This window comes from Phodopus roborovskii, unplaced genomic scaffold, assembly GCF_943737965.1.
Source record: "Phodopus roborovskii unplaced genomic scaffold, PHOROB, whole genome shotgun sequence".
Lineage (NCBI taxonomy): Eukaryota > Metazoa > Chordata > Mammalia > Rodentia > Cricetidae > Phodopus > Phodopus roborovskii.
This window is the reverse complement of record NW_026125281.1, coordinates 17,897,180-17,918,422: the sequence shown is the minus strand read 5'-3', so window position 1 is coordinate 17,918,422 and position 21,243 is coordinate 17,897,180. Positions and strand designations below refer to the sequence as shown.

The 21,243-nt window shown below is 40.4% G+C and overlaps 1 protein-coding gene across 1 annotated transcript in view; it reads right to left on the bottom strand.

Moving 5' to 3' along the window:
* Tcea1 (transcription elongation factor A1) overlaps positions 1-14,633 on the bottom strand; it is a 31,739-nt gene extending 17,106 nt beyond the window's left edge. Inside the window, exons 1-3 of the mRNA XM_051197834.1 lie at positions 14,321-14,633; positions 6,128-6,190; positions 142-247 (exon numbers count right to left, since the gene is read on the bottom strand). Coding sequence (XP_051053791.1) covers positions 142-247; positions 6,128-6,190; positions 14,321-14,383 — 232 coding nt within the window. The 5' untranslated portion in view covers positions 14,384-14,633. The remainder of the gene's footprint in view (positions 1-141; positions 248-6,127; positions 6,191-14,320) is intronic.
* Positions 14,634-21,243: the final 6,610 nt, after the last annotated feature.

Here is a 21,243-nt window from a genome sequence, read left to right as displayed (position 1 = left end):
TAAGCAAATTAAACCAGGCCCCTCTCATCCTTATTACAAAGCACTGATCTCATTAGGTCAAGATTCATAGTCAAAAAAATACAGCAACCTTTTGAATAAGCCAGGACATCATAAGTATATGCAAGCAAAGATTAATTTTACCTAATAGTTTTTTCCAGGATTTGATGAGTGATTTGGCTAGAGATGTGACTTCATCATCTGTACTCTGCTTGCGAATAGCGTTGACAGACATTCCGATTCTCGTGGACTGCAAGGCAACAGCAAAGTGTCATCAAAGCTGTTTCAATCACACTTGCTTCTTTTTAGACTTTTCTTTCTAGTTCAGATTTTAAAACTTTATTCCCATTCTGGTCAAAGTATACATTGCAAACTTAAAGTACATGTATCTTTAGATCAAACATGGAACTCACCAATGCTTTATCACTAAGACAACAACTTTGTAATGTGGTATCATGGAGAGAGGATGAGATGTAAAGCGTACATGTACAGAAGGTAAGCTGAGATACTAATGGCCAACAGCTGCATAATCTCTCCTGTAGAGATTACCCCCAAGCACTGTCTGCAACTCACAACAAAGCCAACCAAACAAAAACTACCACCTAGAGAAGATTAAAAGGCATCTTTATTTTTTGATTCTATATAAGCAGCACATAACTAGGTATTAAAATGGATTTTAGAATACATGCAGTAATATTATACTAGAATAACTAGGTATATAAATCTTCCCAAGAACCTTTCAACACTGAGATCATTATACCTATTTTTAAAGACAAAGAGACTGGAAATACCAATATAACCTGCTCAGCATTATACCATTGCTCACTGGCAAGACCAGAATTTTCAGCTGTGCTTGACCACTTCTAGAATGAATGCTATTTCCAACTCACTAAAAACCATAAAAGATATGACAGCTCAATTATGAGCATAAATAACAATGGTAAATTATTCAGTATGTTCAAGTTGTTAGTAGACAATCTTTCAAAACATGGTCTATGGAAGAAAAACACAAAAGAAATTCTTAGTTGCTTGAAAAATAAAGGAAAATCCCTGCTGACACCTTTGAAGTACAACAGTCAGTAGGTACTCAAAGGCTTCCTTGTAAATTATTAAACGTTCAGCATAAAAACTGAAGAGATAAGTGGGCTGCAGTAGCCTGTGTTAGTCTCTCAGAAATCTAAGCAAAGCAGGCAAGGTTCAACAGCAGAAGAATGAAAAGAGCCCCCAAATTTAACACCTATCCCCAATATTTAGGGTTAACAAAGCAAGTTTTCTAAACAAAAGCTAACTTTAGATGCATGGAGGAAATAACTTGAGTTATCGAGCTGATAGAAGTGTGTCCTGACAACAACAGTGTTGGAGATTGCACCCTAGAAGGTCCTGCAGGAGACCACAGTATAAGGAGAACAAACTGCGCTGTTGGATGATGGCTGTTCAATGATCACAGGATGCTTTCGTTATTAAAACCAACCATTCCTTGCTTGGCACCTAGTCTACGAATGCAGCTGTCAACAATAAACATGCTTCCTTAAAGAGACTTGTAGAGCTGCATAACAAGAAAGATGGAGTGACAAAAAGGCTTGGGAAAATGGAAGAAAGCAAAGAATGGAGACAAATAGGAAGCTATTTACTTAGGCAACTAGGTTTGTATTTCTCTCAAAAGACTTAAAACTGGTATGCTAAGATTTAGATGCTATAAACAGGCTGCGTAAAAAGTGGCCTGTGACACTGTAGCAATTATCTATCTTCTACCAAGTTTGCAATTTAAAGTCAGGCATGCAGGAGAAAAGACAGGGAGGAAAGAAGGGAGGACTAAGGTGAAGAGAGACAGTGAGCACACTCAGGAACTGGACTTCACCTAGATCAAGTGGCTCCAAATCAGCTTGTTTGTTTCAGGTTCTGGGGACAGAACCCAAAGTCTTGAATGTGCTAGGCAAATGAGACATTTCTAGTTCAGTAATTAAAATTTTTTTCAAATAATTTTTTGCTTATGTTTTTCCCTTCTCCTGCAACTCCTCCCAGAAGTTCTCTACTTCCCTACCCACCTAACTTTATGTTCTCTCTCTTTAAAACAACCAAAAAAACAAAACAAAACCAAAAACATGCACAAAATCCAACGTGAAAATCAAGACAAATAGGCAAAAGACTAACAAGACCAAAAATGATAAACCAAATGAAATGAAAAGTCCACAAAGACACCAGAGATCATTTTCTGTTGGCCAACTACTTTTAGACATAGGGCTTGCTCTGGAGTGTGGTTGACTTACTCAAGTTACACTCCATTGGGAGGGGGGACGGAGGAGGGATGGCTCTCCCTTTCCCTCCAGATACCAACTGCAGATAAATTCTTGGTTAAAGGTGGAAGACTATGTCCACTTCCCTTTCTCTGTGCTGGGACCCCACTCACGGGCCTGTGCATGCTGCTAGTCTCTGTGCATTAACATGCACATCAGTTCTGGTGTCTGGAAGACACTGTTTCCTTAGAGTCATCATCACCTGTGGTTCTAACAATTTTTTTCATTTCCTTTCCCAAGTCTTGAGAAGGGTTTGATGAAGACAACTGGTTCAGGACTCAGTACTCCAAAGAATCTCATTCTCTACATATTGTCCAGTTGTGGGTCTCTGTGTTAACTAGCATCTATTAAAAAAGAATCTTCTCTGATGTGGGTGAGTCATGTGAGGAACACATATAAAAGAAAACATGCAATACTTATCTTTTGGGATCTAGGATCCCAAAATCCCAGGATGACTTTTTTCTAGACCAATACAATTACTGACAAGTTTCATATTTCTTACCAGCTGAGTAATACTTCATATGTAACTATAACACATTTTATTACCCACTCAATAAGCAAGTATCTCTATAGTAAGATATAACCATAATCCTTTGGGTATATGCCCAAAAGTGGTATCACTAGATCTTAAGATAATTCTATTCCTAGCTTCCTGAGGAACCCTCACACTGATATCCACCGTGGCTGTAGCAGTCTACACTCCCACCAGCAATGGATAAAAGTAAGCATTCCTCTTTCCCTTCATAGTATCCAGCATGAGCTATCTTTTTCCCACCCCATAATTAATCTTGACCATTCTGACTGGATATGAGATAATTAATTAATTATTAATTTCCATTTCCCTGATGGCTAAAGATGTTGAACACTTTCTGTTTCTTAGGCATTTGTGTTTCATCTTTTGAGAACTCTGTTTAGCTCTATACCCCATTTAAAATTAGGTTTTATGTTAACTTTTTTTTTAGTTTGCCATATACACTAGATATTAGCCATCTGTCAAATATTTTTCCATTCTGTAGGCTGATCCTTTGTCCAAATTACGCTGTCCTTATTATACAGCTTTTCATGAGGTCTTGTTTACTGAATGTTTGTCGTAATGTCTACGTTATTGGTGTTCTATTCAGAAAGTCCTTTCTGTGCCAATGTTTTCCAAGAATATTCCCCATTTTCTCTTCTATTAGAGCAAATTCAGCAAGTCATAAAGAACACCCAATGAGCAGCATTTTTCCATCATCTCTGCCTTGAGTTCTTGTCCTGGCTTCGTCCATGATGGACTGTGGTCAAGAACTGAAAGCTGAAGTAAATCCTTTCTTCCCTAAGCTGTTTTAAGTCACAGTGTTTGTCAGAGCAGGCAAGTAGTTTCCAGTACATTCAAAGCACTTTCCTATCTTTAACCATAATGAATTTCTGCACATTTCTGTTACTCTAACCCCCGCCAAAAATAACCCAAAAAACCTTGCCTACATTTTAACAGTCATTCTTCATGTCCTCCTGTATGGTCCTTCCATGTACACTATACAACCAATACTTTATGTGTTAGTATATTTGTCTGTTTTAGAGAGTTCTTATAAATGACAATCGTATAATATATGACTTAATATGTCTGGATTCTTTCAACATATTTTCAAGATTTGTCCCTATTGTAAAATACGTCAAAACTTTATTATTTTTTATAGGCATATAAAATCCCATTATTAAACATATATACACATATATACATACATACATACATACCACATATATAAATACCAGTATGTAAACAGCACATTTATCTGCTCACTAGTTAATGGATATTTGGGCTTTCTTCTGGACTGTTAGGAATAATGTTCTATACATGCTAATTCACAGATTTGTGTGAATATATGTTTTTTTTTGTTGCTCTTGGATACATACCTAGGAATAGAATTGATACATCATGTATTAACTCTGTTTAAAATACATTCTTAACAGCAGTAAGTAGAGGCTCCAATTTCTCTATATCTTTACTAGCAGGTGCTAGGATCTTTGGCTATATGCATTTTGGGGAGTACGGAGTAATGACTTAAATGTCCTGTGGTTTTCCACATGGCTAAGGATCCTGTGATGCTGAGTATCTTCTCATGTGCTAGCTGGCTTTCCCTTCCTTGTTTTCCTTTGAGTCAGGGTCATCCGTCTGTACCCCAGGCTGGACTTAACTGAGAAACTCTTCTGGTACCACCTCCTGCATGTTGGGATTACAGTGTCTTTTCTCCATTTTATTTGGAGAAATGCCTTTCTTTGCCATTTTTAATCTGGTTTGATTCTTTCTTACTGATTTATAGTAGCTCTTAATATAATCCTTATTAGGTAAGATTTGAAAATATAATTTTTTCCCAGGCATTGAATACAGAATTTTATACATAACCGGGTAAGTATCTACCACTCTACCAATGAGCCATGCTCTGGCCTCCTTTTTATTTACTCTGTGTGTGTGTGTGTGTGTGTGTGTGTGTGTGTGTGTGTGTGTGTGTGTGTGAGAGAGAGAGAGAGAGAGAGAGAGAGAGAGAGAGAGAAGACACATTATCCTAAGCTAGCTTTGAAATGTAGGCAGTCCTGTCTCAGCCCTGTGTTATAGGCTTTGAGTAAGATTTTAATTTACTGACATTCACAAACCCAGCCATAATAAAACTTCAAGTATCTATTATATAATTGGACTGAAGAGGGAAAAAAATTAGACTATATACTTTTATAACTCTATACATCTCTTAATTACATGCTGGGGTCACTAAGATTGTTTTCAATGTATTCTCCCCACACGAGTCTACTACTTACTCTCTGCAAGGAAGGGTTACACTTAGGTGGGAAGTAAGGTAATAACCAAAAGGAAATGGCTGCTGACGCTAGAACCCAGAAATTCAACTTCATGGCTAGCTTCCTCTTTCTTGAATCTGCATATAAAGTTTTTTTTATTTGGTTTTGTTTTCCACTACAGATCGTTTTAGCTATTTGGTGAAACTTACAGACATCTTCTTCAGAAGTGCTTTAAAGCACATTAAATAAAACACACAAGACTGCAAAGAAAAGGAACTACAGTAAGTACAGTAATATACTCGCTTCCTTATTAAGACAGCGTAAGGAACATAAGCATCCATCAGGATGAGCAAATGGACTTTAATACATCAGTATAAGTTAACAGAAATGAAAATACTTGTCATTTCTTTTACAGTCATACATAACTGTAGTTTGATCATCTTTATAATGAGAAATATGCTGTTTCAGTTAGACATTCCTGAACATAGGTATTCCAGTGAATTTCACTCACCTTTCTAATTCTTTCTTGAATTCTGACTTATCAAACAGAAACATCAAGGAAGAATGCTCATGAACAAGGTATGTCTATTGGGAAAGGCTATATTCATGTTATTGACCATACTTTCCTCCTGGCTCTCCTGGAACTCAAAGATCTACCTGCCTCTGTCTCCCGAGTGTGGGATTAACTAACGGCATGAGCCACCACCGCCAAGCCTTACTTTTAACATTTTGACTTACTTTTTCTATGTCAGATTGAATGGCTGAGGCTGAAACAGGAAGAAGAGTGTTGAACCTGTTATCCCTACAATAAGCTACAGTGAAATGCAGAAAGACCAAACCAGGGCCAGGAATCCAGGGGCACCCTGACAGTGAGATCTCATGACCCCATAACCTTGGAAAGTTCTTTGAGAAACACATATAATTTATGTCAATTGGATGATTCATGTTGTCACTTTAAAAAAAGAATGATCTACAAAAGAACAGTTAAAAGCATGTTATTGATAATGAAGACGATCCATTATTTTATGGCAACTACCAATTTAAAAAGTGTGACACATAGAAGCACATACCTGTAACAATTCCAGAGTCATGGGAATATTCTTAAGCTCTTTCAGCAAATCCAATGCGCCAGCCTAGAAAATAAAACAGATTCATATTGAATTCCCATGGCAGTAAAGTAAGCACTAGCCAATTAACAACTTACAATGGCTCATCTGCTCACATGAGTACAAAGATACATGTATGCATATACATACATACATCATCTTACAGTGGAGATTAAAACATCAGAGGTTCACAACATCTGCTTTCTGAGTTACAGCTGTGAAGTCATTTTGAATTGTATTTCCAACAGCATTTGTTCAAATATGTCCTCCAAGAAGAAATGTTAACTTGCATGGAAAATATCTACATGAGGGAAAAGCCAGACTGAGAAACTGGGAGGCCCAACAGCTATAGACCCTCTAGTTCTTACCCGTGCACAGAGCCAGAAGGAAAGGCATTGCATTATGAGAATTTGTATGAGGTCTCTGCATTTCAATGTCCATATCTAACAATCTGCCTGTCATAAGAACACTGCCATCTACCTGGTTCTTACAGAATTGTAAAGAGCAATTCCTGAAAGAAAATGTAGAATTTACATATATGTTATGCTCCTAAGACTATCTGGTGCCAATCACTACCTGGAGTCAAAAGTCTATACGACGCTAAAGATGCAACAAACCCCTGTGGGTGAGAGGTGCGCAGGAAACACTAGCTCTGGCATTAAAGAGGGACAGAGGGCAATGGTGCCACCTATGGCTTTTGGCCAACTACTACCCCACACACAACTTTGTTTGTTTGTTTAGGGGTTTATTAAGTAGCTTCATATGGTTTGAAATTCCCTATGTAAATCAGATTGGCCTCAAGTTCAAGGGATCCTCCTGCCTCTGCAGAGATTAAACGCATGTGCCACCATGCTGGGCACACTGGTAGTCATTTAATTTCATTTCTCCTAAAGCAGTCACGTAATCATTTCATTAATCCTCTACATTTCAATAGCACATGCACACATGCACATACATACTCACGCACACACGCAAACACACGTGAACACACACACGCACAAGCGCACACAAACACGCGCACGCACACACAGACACACACAGGTGTGTGCACACACACAAAGGAAAGTTTGTTTCTCCAAGTGTGTGGATTGCCTGTGTGTGTTGCAGCACTGAGAGGTCCGAAGTCAGGTACCCTCCCCTGGTTCCTCCCCACTTACATATTCAGGTTCAGCCTGCTCCAGTGACCGCCTTCCCCTTCTGTACTGGGATCACAAGGCAGCTGGTAAACCCATCTGCAGTCTTTCATGTGGGTTCTTAGAAAAAGAACTCCATTCCCTGTGCTTTATCCACTGCTCAAAACCAACCAAACAAACACAAGTTATGGGACATTTTCTTTTAACTCCATTTTCTTCTGCTTATTGAAAAAAGTCCTTTTAGCTAGTATAGTAGTGTACACCTTTATTCTCAGCACTCAGGATGCTATGGCAAATGGATCTCTAAGAGCTGGAGGTCAGCTTGGCCTACACAGAATTTCAGACCAGTTAGGGCTATGCAGTGATATACTGTTACACAACAGCAGCAGCAGCAGCAAAACTGACGAATTCTTTTAGACATGGAATTTTTATTTCTATCATACATTGCTTCTTATATACATAAAATAGAAAATATGAATAAGACAAATCAGCTAAGGTGTTACCAAAGTACTTCATATTCAGAACCAGGCATTTATAAATCACTTTTTGATTCAGATCTGATGTCTGCTTCTACAGAGGGTTGGATATGGCAGCACATAACTTGAAGCACATAACTTGAATCCTAGAACCTGGGAAGCAGATTGGCAGCTCTGTGCAAGTTCCAGACTAGCCAGGATTACATAGTAAGCCCCAGTCTCAAAAAACAAAAACAAAAAAAGTTGTGTCAAGAAGACTAGTAGCAACAGTGATGATGCTGGTAGTGTGGTGACATGTGCCTATAATCCCAGCACTGAGAGACTGAGGAAATAGCATCATACATTTAAGGCCAGCCTGGGCCATACAGGAACAACATCTTGTCTCAAAACAAACAGACATGAACTTAATGAAAGACTCTGTGAAAGAATCTGTAAGAACTAAAGCCAGGCTGGCTTTGCAAATGGAGAACTGTATTTTACCCCTACTCTTTCTGTAACTATTTACTACCTCAGGGTCCAAGGGTATTCCAGTGTATCTCTGATTTTCTTCTAAGCTTATGATATTCAGTCTGCATGCATGCCACAGTGCACTTATAGAAGTCAGAGGACACTTTCAAGAGTTGGTTCATGCTGTTAGGCCATCTCACCAGCCCTCTCTCCACAAGTTTTGACGGTCTGCTGTGAAAGTACACAGTACACTACGAAGAACCAACTCTATATGTAACTCATACTGCCTTCTAAACTCTTGAAACATGAAAACAAGGCACCTTGCAAATCAATTAAAACACAGCATACCTTGGAACAATAAAAATCCCACAAATAAGGCATGCTATAGAAAGGACTTTAATTTTTTAATGAAATTAAAAGTTTAATATTTTTATATGTGCATGGGTATTTTAGCTACATATCATATGTGTCTGAGTACTACATGCATACCCAGTGCCTTTGGAAACTAAGACAGTGTGCTGGATTCCTTAGGACTGGAGTTACAGCCAGTTTTTTATTCACCATCTGGGGTACTGAGAATCAAAAATGGTTCCTCCAAAAGAGCAGCTAGCGCTCTCATATGGATCATCTCTCCAGCCCTTTGTACTGTTATTAAAAATCAAAACAAAAGACTTCCAATCATGATTATTTAAAGTCATCCAACATCAGACCTGACCTTTCAGAATAAAATGGTTATCAACACTTCTTTTGGAAACAACAATATAAACATTTTAACTTAATTACAAACTTGAAAGAAAACACAAGAAAAATAATGAAACAGGTTATTATAAAGGATCTTAACAATTGTGGCTTAAAGATCTCTTTTTTTATGTTAAAATTTTGAATACTTCATATTTAGAGTCAACTAAATACAGTGAAACATTATTAAAGAACAATGGTCTATAGTTCAACATTAATAAAAAATATACCTAACATTCTGGTTTTCATGGGTACCCATGTGCATGTGGTACATATACATACACATATATGTAAAATAAATGAATAAATACATCTTAAAGAATTTCTACAGCACTTTTTTTTTCTCAGCACAAATGAGATTTAATCATTTATGTGCATATATCCCACCTCCCTCCAAATCAAAACTAAAAAGAAATTCATTTGGCAGCAAAGGCTAGTCTCAACAGATATGAAGCTAATGGTTTCTACATACCTCTTTTTTTTTTCTCACTTAAATGGAAAGGGTACTATATTCGCTGTAATTATTAGAGAAGTGTTAATGTCTCATTACAAGGAGCTGCCCAAACCCCTTTTAGGGGTATCACACAATATATGATGTGGTATCATAGTATCTTGTCAATCTGAAAAATTCTGGAGTCCAAAGGTTTTTAATAGATGGTAGATCTATCTGTATTCTCTATTTATGATAGCATTTTTCTTCTAGCTACATCTCCATGGACTTTCTGACCCATTTCAGACTAAAGATCAATAAGAAGTTAAGTCAAACTTATAGGTAGTTCTTAAAAAGCTGCACCTCTTCTAAGACACACGTCATGTCACATGTAAAACTGATTTTTAAAAAACACATCAGTAATACAACACATGATTTAAGTCATTTTCCAAGTAGAGACAACAGATTTACCTTATCTTGACTTTCTGTTTCTACTCAGTCCTCTGGTGAGAACAGGGTTAAGAGACTGAGGCAATGACAGGAAGAAAATGCTAAGTGACAGGGGATGCAGCAAGTATGCTTGTTCTCAACACTACCATGTGTTCCAGCCAGTTAAGATGAGTGTATCACTGGAGGTTCTCTACAAAATACTAAGACAAACTCAACAAAACTAGCAAAAAGCATGATTATATACTCAGTGATAACTTATCTTTGAGAGTTACTGTGTACCAGGAATTGTGTTAAATACTTCAAAAATTTATATATTTTATGTATGAGTGTGTCTGCACATATTTACTTGTATGTTGCCTACAGAGGCCAGAAGAGAAAGTTGATCCTCTGGGACTGGTGTTACAGTTAATTGTAAGCCCCCAATGTGGGTGCTGGGACCCAAAGTCAGGTCCTCTGCAAGAGGAGTAAGTTCTCTGAACAGCTGAGCTATCTCTTCAGTCCTTTGACAGATAGTTCTAATGCTCCATTCTGTGTGAGCACATGGCAGTAAACAAGACAAAAATCCCTTAGAATTTCCAAGAATTGTATTTTATTTTGATGTTGGGAGATTGAACCCAGAGCCTCATACATCTAACCTAATACTCTACTACACCAAGTTGTATACCCAGGGATTAAAGCAAACAAACAAACAAACAAAAAAAAAAAAAAAAAAAAAAAAAAAAAAAAAACCTCTACAGTTTGTGATGGAGTAACTATGCTTTCCATTCCTCTGGCCCATCACGGCAGTTGTGCTTTCTAGCTTACTACCAAACAAAAGCTGCCTTCTATCCCTTCCCAGTCATCTACCTCCTAACATCAAGTCCATTGCAACATCTTCTATAGACAATGATGCAAGAGAAAGAAAGATTTGACTCTAACTTCCAGAGCTACATTTAAGTTCACAGAACTGCAACCATTACACTATTTTATTACATTTTTAGCGCTCTGATCTGTTAACAGAGGTGCTTTTACAAAATACAGTATTCAAATTTGCAGGCAACCTAATTTATATAAAACTACAGGATTCCAGTATCTTCTCCACATGCAAAAAGAGGTACAGGGGACTCAAGAGTTAAGAACATGTGCTATATTTCCTCCTGCCCCAGATTCAAATCCATATTCTTGTCTCCTAACTTTAAGTCCTTCTCAGGCGTCTCACACACTGAAGAGGTAGATGAAATGGTCAAGTACACAGTGAAGTACTAAAACAGAAAACACCCCACACAAGAGCTGGGGAGGCAGGGGTTTAAGGCCCTATATAGATAGATGTTCCTCCAAGACAGACTGCACAGACATCCAGTAAAGTATTCCACTAAAGACTGATTGAAAGGACAAACATCAGCAGGTATTGGAACAATGTGGTGAGGTAGAAATAGTTAAGCACCACTGATGACAATGTAAAATGGTATGAGCCACTTTGTGGGGGGAAAAGAACAAATCACATTGTTTTTGACAGTTTCTCAAATGGTTAAGTAGGTTTGGGGTGTAGCTTAATGATACAGTGTTCGCCTAGGGGCCCAGACCCAGGATTAAAAAGAAAAGTTATGTATAGGCCCAGGATGGTTCAGTTCTACTCCTAGGTATATACCTAACAGAAATGAAAACATATGCCAACACAAACAGACATAGAATGTCTTAACAATAGTTTTATAGCCCAGAGTGGAAACAGCCTAGATGTACATCAAAAGAGGAATCCAAATGTGATATATGCACCAGTACAATAAAATACTATTCTGTAATAGAAAAGAATGAAATATTAACAAGATATGATACAGATTGGACTTTAAGACACATATAGTAAGCTGAGCATACTGGCATGTGTCTAGAGTCCCAGCCAGCTACTCAAGATCCTTAAAAAAAAAAAAAAAGATTTCTTAACTAATCCAGACAACACACTGAGACCCTGTCTCAAACATTACAGTAAGCAAAAGAAGTTAGTTATAAGATGTCACATAAGATTTCATTGATATAAGCCAGGTGTTAGTGGCTCACACCTTTAATCCCAGCACTCAGGAAGCAGAGGCAGGCAGATCTCTGTGAGTTCGAGGCTACAGAGCAAGTTCCAGGACAGGCTCCAAAGCCATACAGAGAAACCGTCTTGAAAAACAAAAACAAAAACAAACAAACAAAAAAAAGATTTCATTGATATTATATAATAATTCCAAGGTTTACATTTCCAAATTCTCCTTTATAGAATGGGAGTAGTAACCTAAAAAAACTATCTGAGTAATAAAAAGAGGTAAGATTGATAATTACCGGATTTAGAGAAATATATGGCTTAGTGTACCAGCTTAATAATTGGTAGCTGTTTTTAATTAAGTGACATCTCTATAGCTTGCTTGCTTTATTTATTTATTTACTTACTTTGGTTTTTTGAGACAGGGCTTGTGGAGCCTGTCCTGGAACTAACTCTGTAGACCAGGCTGGTCTTGAACTCACAGAGATCTGCCTGCCTCTGCCACCTCAGGGAATAAAAGGAGGTGTGTGCCACTAATGACTGGCATCTATAGCTATATTAAAATGATATAACAAAAAAAAAAAGCAGTACTTAGATTTGTCTATTAGTGACAACTATCATGCCACAAGCAGTTTCTCCATTTTTATGGTCTAAAATAACTTAAAAGTAGCTCATATTACATCATGCCTGGAATCTTATTTATGAGGAGACTGAATCAGGAGAATCACATAAGCCCAGGAGTTCCAGCTCAGCTTGGGCTACATAGCAAGACTCCATCTTTAAAACAAAACAAACATTTAAAAAAAGGGAGGGCATGTTTATGGCCCAGGACTTTAATCCCAGCACTCAGGAGGCAGAGGCAGGCAATCTCGAGTTTAAGGCCAGCCTGATCTACATAGTAAGGTACCGAGGTCAGCCAGCCTACATTATGACACCCTGTCTCAAAAAAGGGGGGAGGGGGCAAAGAAATGGATCAAATAAAGGCACTTGATGTCACGGTTTAGTAAGTTAAGTGCCAGGCACACACCTTTAATCCCAGCACCCAGAAGGCAGAGAGATCTCTGAGTTTGAGGCCAGCCTGTTCTACAGAGTGAGTTCTAGAACAGCCAGGGCTACAGAGAAACCCTCAAGTTGTCCTCTAATGTATGCACGTGTGTACACACACATACATAAATGTTGATGTTTTTAAATTTTAGAATTCATGGAGAGTTGTCATTCTAACCTTTCTTTCATCAGCTTGCTTAACTTCAGAGGACAGGAAAATGAAAGAAAAAGTAAAGAAAAGAAACAGCTTTATCTTTCTTTCTTATGGCAAATTTTCATAATGGTTAAGATTATGTGAACACTATCAGAAAAGAGACTGGAGAATTACTTGAAGTTTGTGCTAATGGATCAGGGAAAAAGAAATTACCCAGTTAACAACTTTTTCACCCTGAGAGCTTCCAGTGTGACAAAGTGAGGGCCTCCAGGCAGAGAGGTTTCCCAATTTAATCCAAAAACCAAAAATGTTCAATGTATCATATAACCAAAACTCATCTCTTGCAGCAAGGAATGAGATGGCTAATATCTAGAACAGAAAACAAACAGGAAATATTTGAGAAGACCAAAATTGCAAATGCAGATTAACAGGGCATGAAATTAAATGCTGGGCAACGCACCTGTTGAAGAAAAAGAGGAACAGAGGAACTGAAGTCTTAGTTATTTGGTATTAACACGAATTCCTAAGCTGGCAGCAAGAGGATAATCAGCCAGCTCCTGGCTCAACCAAAACTACTTAAGCGCTTAAGAAGTACTTTGACTCGGTCTCTTGACTTGCAAAATGGGCACACCATGCACTCACAACTGTGTCCTAGTCACAAAAGAATTCTGCAGAGGTTTGTAACTCTAAAGCCCTGCACAAATGTAAGCATCCCTTTACGGCTTTAATTTCCTAAATGGGAACAAACTGTTTCTATTAATTCGATCGTGCAAATGTGCTCGGTACGGAAGAACTCATTCAGGTGAAGCTGGCCGAGGACAGCTAAGTGCGCAGCAAAGGGATGGAGAGTGGGGACACAGAGGTGGACTCATAAACACAGACGAGGTCACCGCCCGCCACCACCTCAGCACCATGCCCACCTACCAGCGGCCCGGGGCTGAGTGCGGTTTTCAACCGTGGCTGCCCTGCACATCGCGCCCAGGCCTGCTTGCTAAGAGGCGGCGGGTTTTCTGTTTCCAATTACGATGCGGGTCTGCGGCAGAGCAGACGCTTTACCGCCCGCCTGAAACGGCCCGCGGCACCCAGTAAAAGCGCCCTAAGGAAACCGCGGCGGCCGCCGCACATTCTCCCACCCGGTGAGGGCTCAGACGCTGGGCTCACTGCGGACCCTGCCAGCCCCGACGTTAAAACCGGAGGGCGCGCGGCGCGGCGCGGCCCGGCCCTGACTGGCCCCGCGTGGGCCGGTGTCGCGGTCTCGGCCGCGGCCTGCCCGGGGCCCGCCCGCTCACCGCGTTCTTCTTCTGCACCATCTTGTCCATCTTCTTGGCAATGCGAACCACCTCGTCCTCCATGGCTCCGGAAGGCCTCCGCTCGCCCGGCCGCAGCGGACGGGAAGCGGGAGAAGCGGCGCAGACGCTCGACAAGCCGTGAAGCAGACGACCTAGGCCTTCCTCACCGACCCGGCCCGCGGCGGCGGCGCCAAACGCTCCGCCCCCTAGGCCGTGCCAGTCGAGCGCCGAGCGAGCCACGTAGGCGCTCTCAATCGATCGCGGAGGACTGGGCAGCCGCACGATTCCGTGAGTTGCCCTCCTGACCCGCTTCCGGCCGCAGCAGCCTAGAACTTCTGGTCTCTCCCGTTGCTGCTGGGTTGGGATGGAAGTTGCACGGGTTTGACGCCGGCGGAGCCCAGCCCTTGGCGGTACACAGCTTTGGTTCCCTCGGCACGGCGTCCTTTGGGACGGAGTGGGCGTGGCTGCCCGCTGGGGAGCGCTTGAGCGAGCACTGAGGTCCCGCTCTCCATCTTGGCTGTTGGAACCATCCCACCTGCTGATGCAAACCTACTCAGAAGATGACGGCCTTGAGAATTGTGACTTACCAAAAGCCAAGGTAGAAAACTGGCATGTGTGTATATTGTTTGGAGTTGTTTAAAGTTTTGAATACATCAGGAGCCAATGAACGTCACAGACATTAAGCCTCAAAGTGTCTCCCTTCCAATGGGAGTGGGGGAATTAACCGAAGCTGGGCATGGTGGCACGCGCCTTTAATCCCAACCGTTGGGAGGCAGAGGCAGTCGGATCTCTGGGAGTTCGAGACTAGCTTAGTCTATAAGAGCTAGTTCCAGGACAGACTTCGAAGCTACATATAGAAAGCCTATCTCGAAAAAAAAAGGCAAAAACCAACCAAACAAAAAAAGACTGGAAGCCTGTGGTGAGGCCATGGCACCTGATAATACTGGTTTCATATACTGCTACAAAGAGGTGCTCTTTCGTGTACTTTGATACAGTTGATAAGTATTATTGTGGAAAAGACAGGATTACAATGGGGAAATTTTAGTTGACTGAAATACCTTTTTAGTCAATAAAACTCCATTTCACTGAGGGAGAACAATACATGTTCTGATAGGCTAATCACAAGAGCTGTCACATGACAGGGGAAAAGCTAAAGAAAGCAGAAGTTATGTAAAATAGAAATCAACATTGTGTGTCTTGTGCGAGGATTAAGGAGAGTGAACTTCATTATACTAACTTAAACTGGCATGTTTGGCAACGTTGACTTAAACCCTGGTATGGTCAGATAAACAGTTTTCAGTTTGGCAGCTGAAAACTTTGGGATAAGTGGCTCCATTTTCGTATGTATAGGCTACCATGCAGTTTGGAAGAATCAGCCTCCTGTTTTTTCTCCTTAGTGTTATTAGATTGATAGAATTCAGTCACCTCTTTAACCATCTAGCTTTTTGTTTTGTTTTTCTGATCCAAGTTCATTGTTTCCATCTTCTTAAAGCCAGTCTGGACAATGTGTATGTTTATAGGGATTTCTATTTGTATGGTACTGTGGATTGGACCCACGGCTTCATATCTTCTACCCATAACCCACTTTTCTCACGTAGAGTTGTTCATAGTATTCTAATTATTTCAGTGACAGGTAGTTTTGTCAAATTGACACAAGCTAAAGTCACCCGAGAGGAGGAAAGGATCAATTAAGAAAAAGCCCCCAAAAGATTGGGCTGCAGACAAGCCTATAAGGCATTTTCTTAATTAGTTATTGATGGGAGAAGGCCAAGCCCATTCTTGGGAGATGTCATCTTTGGGAAAGCAGGCTGAGCAAGCCATGAGGAGCTATGAGTAAGCAGCTCCCCTCCATAGCCTCTGCATCAGCTCCTGCATCCAGGTCATGCCCAATTGAGTTCCCGCCCCAGTTCCCCTCAGTGATAGACTGTCACCTGGAAGCTATAAGCTAAAGTCAAACCTTTCCTCTCAAGTTGCTTTGTTCATGGTGGTTCTTCACAGCAATAGTAACCCAAACTTTAAAAAAAAAAAAAAAAAAAGTCTTTATTGTACTTAATCAAAGGCTTTAAAAAAAAAACCAGCCTTTGGTTTTGTTGATTCTGTTCTTCTAACAGCTTAATATCCAAACATTATTTATTCTGCTGTGGTTTTAGAGGCTGACCTGGAACTAGCTGTAGACCAGGTTGGTCTCGAACTCACAGAAATCAGCCTGCCTCTGACTCCCAAGTGCTGGGATTAAAGGCGTGTGCCACCACTGCCAGGCTTTCCAAACTTTGAAATAGCTGCCATTTTATATTCTCATCAGCAATATAGTTTCTCTACATGTAGTAGTTGGCATTATTTCTAGTTTTTAAAAAAAATTCCATTTATCTCTGTGTATGTATGCATATATTCACATGCACAACGACAACTTTTGAGTTCATTTTCTCCTTTCAGTGAAGGATCCAAGAATTGAACTCCAGTCATACTTGGCAGCAAGTGCCTTTACCTACTGAGCCATCTCACTAGCCCCATTATTATTATTATCATTTTTGATGATCTAATGGGTATGTAATAGTCTTACTGTTGTTCTACAGTAATAGTCTACTGAAGTTCTACTTCCAATTCCTTTAAGGTTTGTAATATCAATCACCATTCATATAGCTCATGGTTTCAATAGTTTGCAAGTATTTTCTGGTTTTTTTTGGGGGGGGGAAACAGGGTCTTACTATGTCTGGAACTTGGCATGTAGATCAGCCTGGCCTTGAAATCTCAGAAACCCACCCACCTTACCTCTCTGGGATTAAACGTGTGCTACCCACACCTTGCTTATTTTCTGGGTAGGCTCTTTGAAACAGCCATGTGTTTTTGTTTTGTTTTGTTTTGCATGAGGTGTATGGTTTGGATGGAGTTGCTGTCTACAGTTACCCAGTTGCTCACCCCCGTGCCTCTTTCAGCATAATTTTGTTCCTTTCTGTATGCTTACCCCTGTCACTTTCCTTTCGCAGCATCATTCCGTCTAAGTTCTCTTACCTTTCCACATTAATGTGAGTAACTGTGTCTAACAGTCCCACTGGGATTATAATAGGAATCGCATTAAACTTGAGCACTCATGGGGAAAGAATGAACACATTTACTACACAAAACCTTCCAATTTCTGTTAGTCCATTTCTGATACAATACAGGGTAATATATGAAACAGGAAAGTAAGACAACTCTCTCAGTACCAAAATGAGTTAAATTTCACTATATGAACCCCAGGGGATGCATTCAAACCACATCCTATCCACAGCCTATCTACATTTACTTAGATTTTCATGTCTTCTGTTGTTAATTTGTAGAATCCCTTTTTCCTCCATATCCTATAAACTTATTCATTTGTAACCAATTGCAAATGTTGATTTAATTTTGGTAATGTATAATCTCTAAGATGGTCAACTTTACTAACACACTAAAAGTACCCGGTTTAATAATCAGCGTATACCAAGGCCAGGTGTCCTTTCTCCACTCCTGTTCATTCCTCTCGTCTTTACAGTGCTCCACAGACGTGTGTGTGTGTGTGTGTGTGTGTGTGTGTGTGTGTGTGTGTGTGTGTGTGTGTGTGTTCAAGTTTGTGAGGCCAGTAGAGGATATTGGCTCCCCTGGAATTGGATTCATATGGAATTGTGAGCTGCCTGTCATGGGGTACTAGAGATTGAATTTGGGTCCTCTAAAATAACAAGCACTTGTAACTACGCCATCCAGATACTCACTACTTGCGTATACCCTGAATCAGTTCCAAACTAACACATTACGTGTCATTCTTTTTTGAAAATCTCTGTACCTCAGCTCATTCTATGGTGTGGATTATTTATCTGGTCGGCTTTTGACATTTGAGTCATTTCAGGTATTTTTGCTACTTCTCTGCTAAGATCTTTCATTGGAGTGGCTGATTTCATCGCCTCCCCCAGATCTGAATTTTAATGCTGCTTCTCCTTGCTGTCTTTAATAATAATCTCATATATTATTCCCAGACTCAATCCCAGGTCCTGGGCCGCAATCACTCTCCACTGTTTCATCGCTGGTGCACACTCTTAGAACCTTGTTTGGTGTGAGCGTGCTCACTTCTATGATAGGGCTGCACAGATGGAACTGTAGACAAAGCATTTGTAAATGCCTTACCTCTCCCGCATGCCCCAGTGGCAGCCTGACCCAGGGAAGTTTTTGATATTTATAAGTTTATACATACACACATATAAAAACACATATTGTACTATATATAATATGTATTATATATTATAATATATACATATTATATATATATATATAGTATATATTATAAATTTAAGACCAGAATTCATGTGAAAATAAGCTTCTAGCTAAAAAAATTCAGGAAGATCATTTTTTTCCTTTTAAAATTTAGTGTACAGGTCCAAAGACACACACACAGGCTTCCTTTATTTTTTGTGTTGAAAGCCTGGCCATTTTTCTAGTTCACCTTGTATGCAACCCCTAGAAGGATCATGTTTTTATAGTGGTAGATTATTTCCACATCTTTCCTCATCTGAGCCTCAAGTTAAATGAGCTACAGGAGCTGTTCCATTAATTCTCTTCGGCTCTGGAGAGTTCAGTTTCTGCATGGTGCGATGATTTGCATCATAATCTGACTCAGCATTTTTAAGGTGATTTGTAGGATAGGAAATTTTTTTTTTTTTTAAAATACAATTACCCTACAAGGGCACAGAGTAAAATGGTAATGACAATGGAATCAGGAAGATTGATTTGAATTCTAACAACTCTAGTCCTAGGCACAGCTTACCTCTGCTCTGTTTCCTCTTTCAGTTTTAGGGACTTGTACAAAACTAAAATGTTTTGTGAGTGTGGCAAGAATTGCATTCATTTACTTCCAGAAAGTAACAAGCCCTACCTACTGTAAAAGCAAGCAAAATTCTGTTATTTTGACTACAATTAAGCATGCACTGGATTTTTTTTCATATAGAGCTAACAACAGGCCATTACTCAGCAGACTGTCTAGTGCATATACAAGAATCTTAGCACTGCACCAACTAGGTATGGTGCCCCACGCCTGTAATCCCAGTGTTTTAGAAACTGAGGCAGGAGGGTTACTGTGAGTTCCAGGACAGCCAGGGCTATATTAGAAGACCCTGCCCTGACTGATAAAAGCCATAGGAAATAGGTGGTGCTCCTTTGCAGGGTAAATCTGTAAGAGAAATGTTAGAAATGACAGTATTTTTGTTATACTTTCTCATTGCTGTGATAAAACAGCAACCAAAATCAATCTATCAATCACTGTATCTACCTACCTACCTATATAATTTTTAAAAGCTTACTTTGGTTTACTGTTCTAGAGGGGTGGGTCTATCCAGGTGCCAGGCATGGTCAGCACATGTTTGTAACTCCAGCACTTGGGAAGCAGAGGCAGGCAGATCTCTGAGTTTGAGGCTAACCTGGTCTACATATTGAGTTCCAGAACAGCCAGGGCTTCTCCGTCTCCCTGGGTCCTGGGCAACCTTGCCCTGTTCCTGTGACCAACTCCTCTCTTCCCACCCCTTGGGTTCTCCTCAGCACCTGCCTGTCACTCCGTGCCAGCCCTTTCTTGGGCCTGGGCCTTCTCCTTAGGGAACCTTTCCTGATTTCAGGGCCTCTCTAATCCTCAGGCTCTCTCCCTGCCCTGGAATCGCTCTTCTCTGGGCTACCTTCCCTTGCCCCAGGATCCATCTTTGACAGCTCATCACTGACAGCTGTCAAAGGTTGCATGGGCTGTGTCATGCATGCATTAGATGGCTGCATAAGGATTCTGCGTGCAGAAACCAGCATGTTTGTGTTGTGCATGTGTTAGGTGACTGCATAAGGACCCTGCATGCAGAAACCATGTGGCACTGGAACCGTGCGGAGCTGGGCCAAGGGCAGCCCCATGACTCCAGTTTCAAGGGCCCCAACTGCTGAGACTCATTCTAAATCATTCCCGTTTGTTCCCTATAAGCAAGTGCCTCCTGCCTGTTATTCTCTTATTTTTCCATTTCTGCTCCCCTCCCTTTCCAAATAAACTCCATGTGGGTTTGTTGAATTTGGTAGATCGTGTTTCCTAGCCTGCAGCTGCAGCAAAAGAACAACCCCATCTCAGACAAAAGAGTCCATCTTGGCTAGAAAACATGGCAGCAATCAGTGTGCATGGTGACAAGAGCTGGAAGCTGAAAGAAAGATCCCACCTCAGCCAATAGCAAAAAGTAAGCAAAGTAAACTGGAAGTGGAACAAGGCTTTACCTCAAAGCCTGACTGTAAGCCTCTGAAGCAACACCAGTGGCCCTGTAAGGGCCCTAACTGCTGAACCCTGTCCTCATCCTACAAAGTAAAAAGCCCAGTCTCTGCACATGAAATCCCACCTATCTCCACCCTGGAAATCTCCACCGCCCTCCTGGACTTCCCCACCCCAATTAATCTCTTGTGCATCGAGGCTTGCTGTGCAGTGTCACTATGTGGTAACCCTTGGTTCCCAGCTGCCAGGACACCTTTCCATCTCAACTGCAGTGCGTACATGACCACAGTGACACGCTTCTTTCAGCAAACCTGCCCCTCCATATAACTCTTCACACAGTCCCACCCACTGGGGACAGAGTCTAAGGGGATGGTTCTTCTTCAGACCATCACAAAATCTGTTACCACTACGACTGCCAAAATCAAAAAAAGCAGAATCACAAAAGGGTGAGCTGGTCAACTTCAAGGATTCAAAGACCAAAACCAAAGAGCAGGCTCCTGTACTGGCAAAAATTAGAACTCAGTAATAAAATAAATACATGGAGAAAAAATATTTGGGTAACTGCCATATATACTGATTTAAAATTCCTAGTGATAACTACAGTAAAAGATAAAAACATCCAATAGGTTTCTTAAATAGTTAAGACACTGAAAGTGAATTTTTTAGCAGATTAAAGTTAAGTAAAAATTTT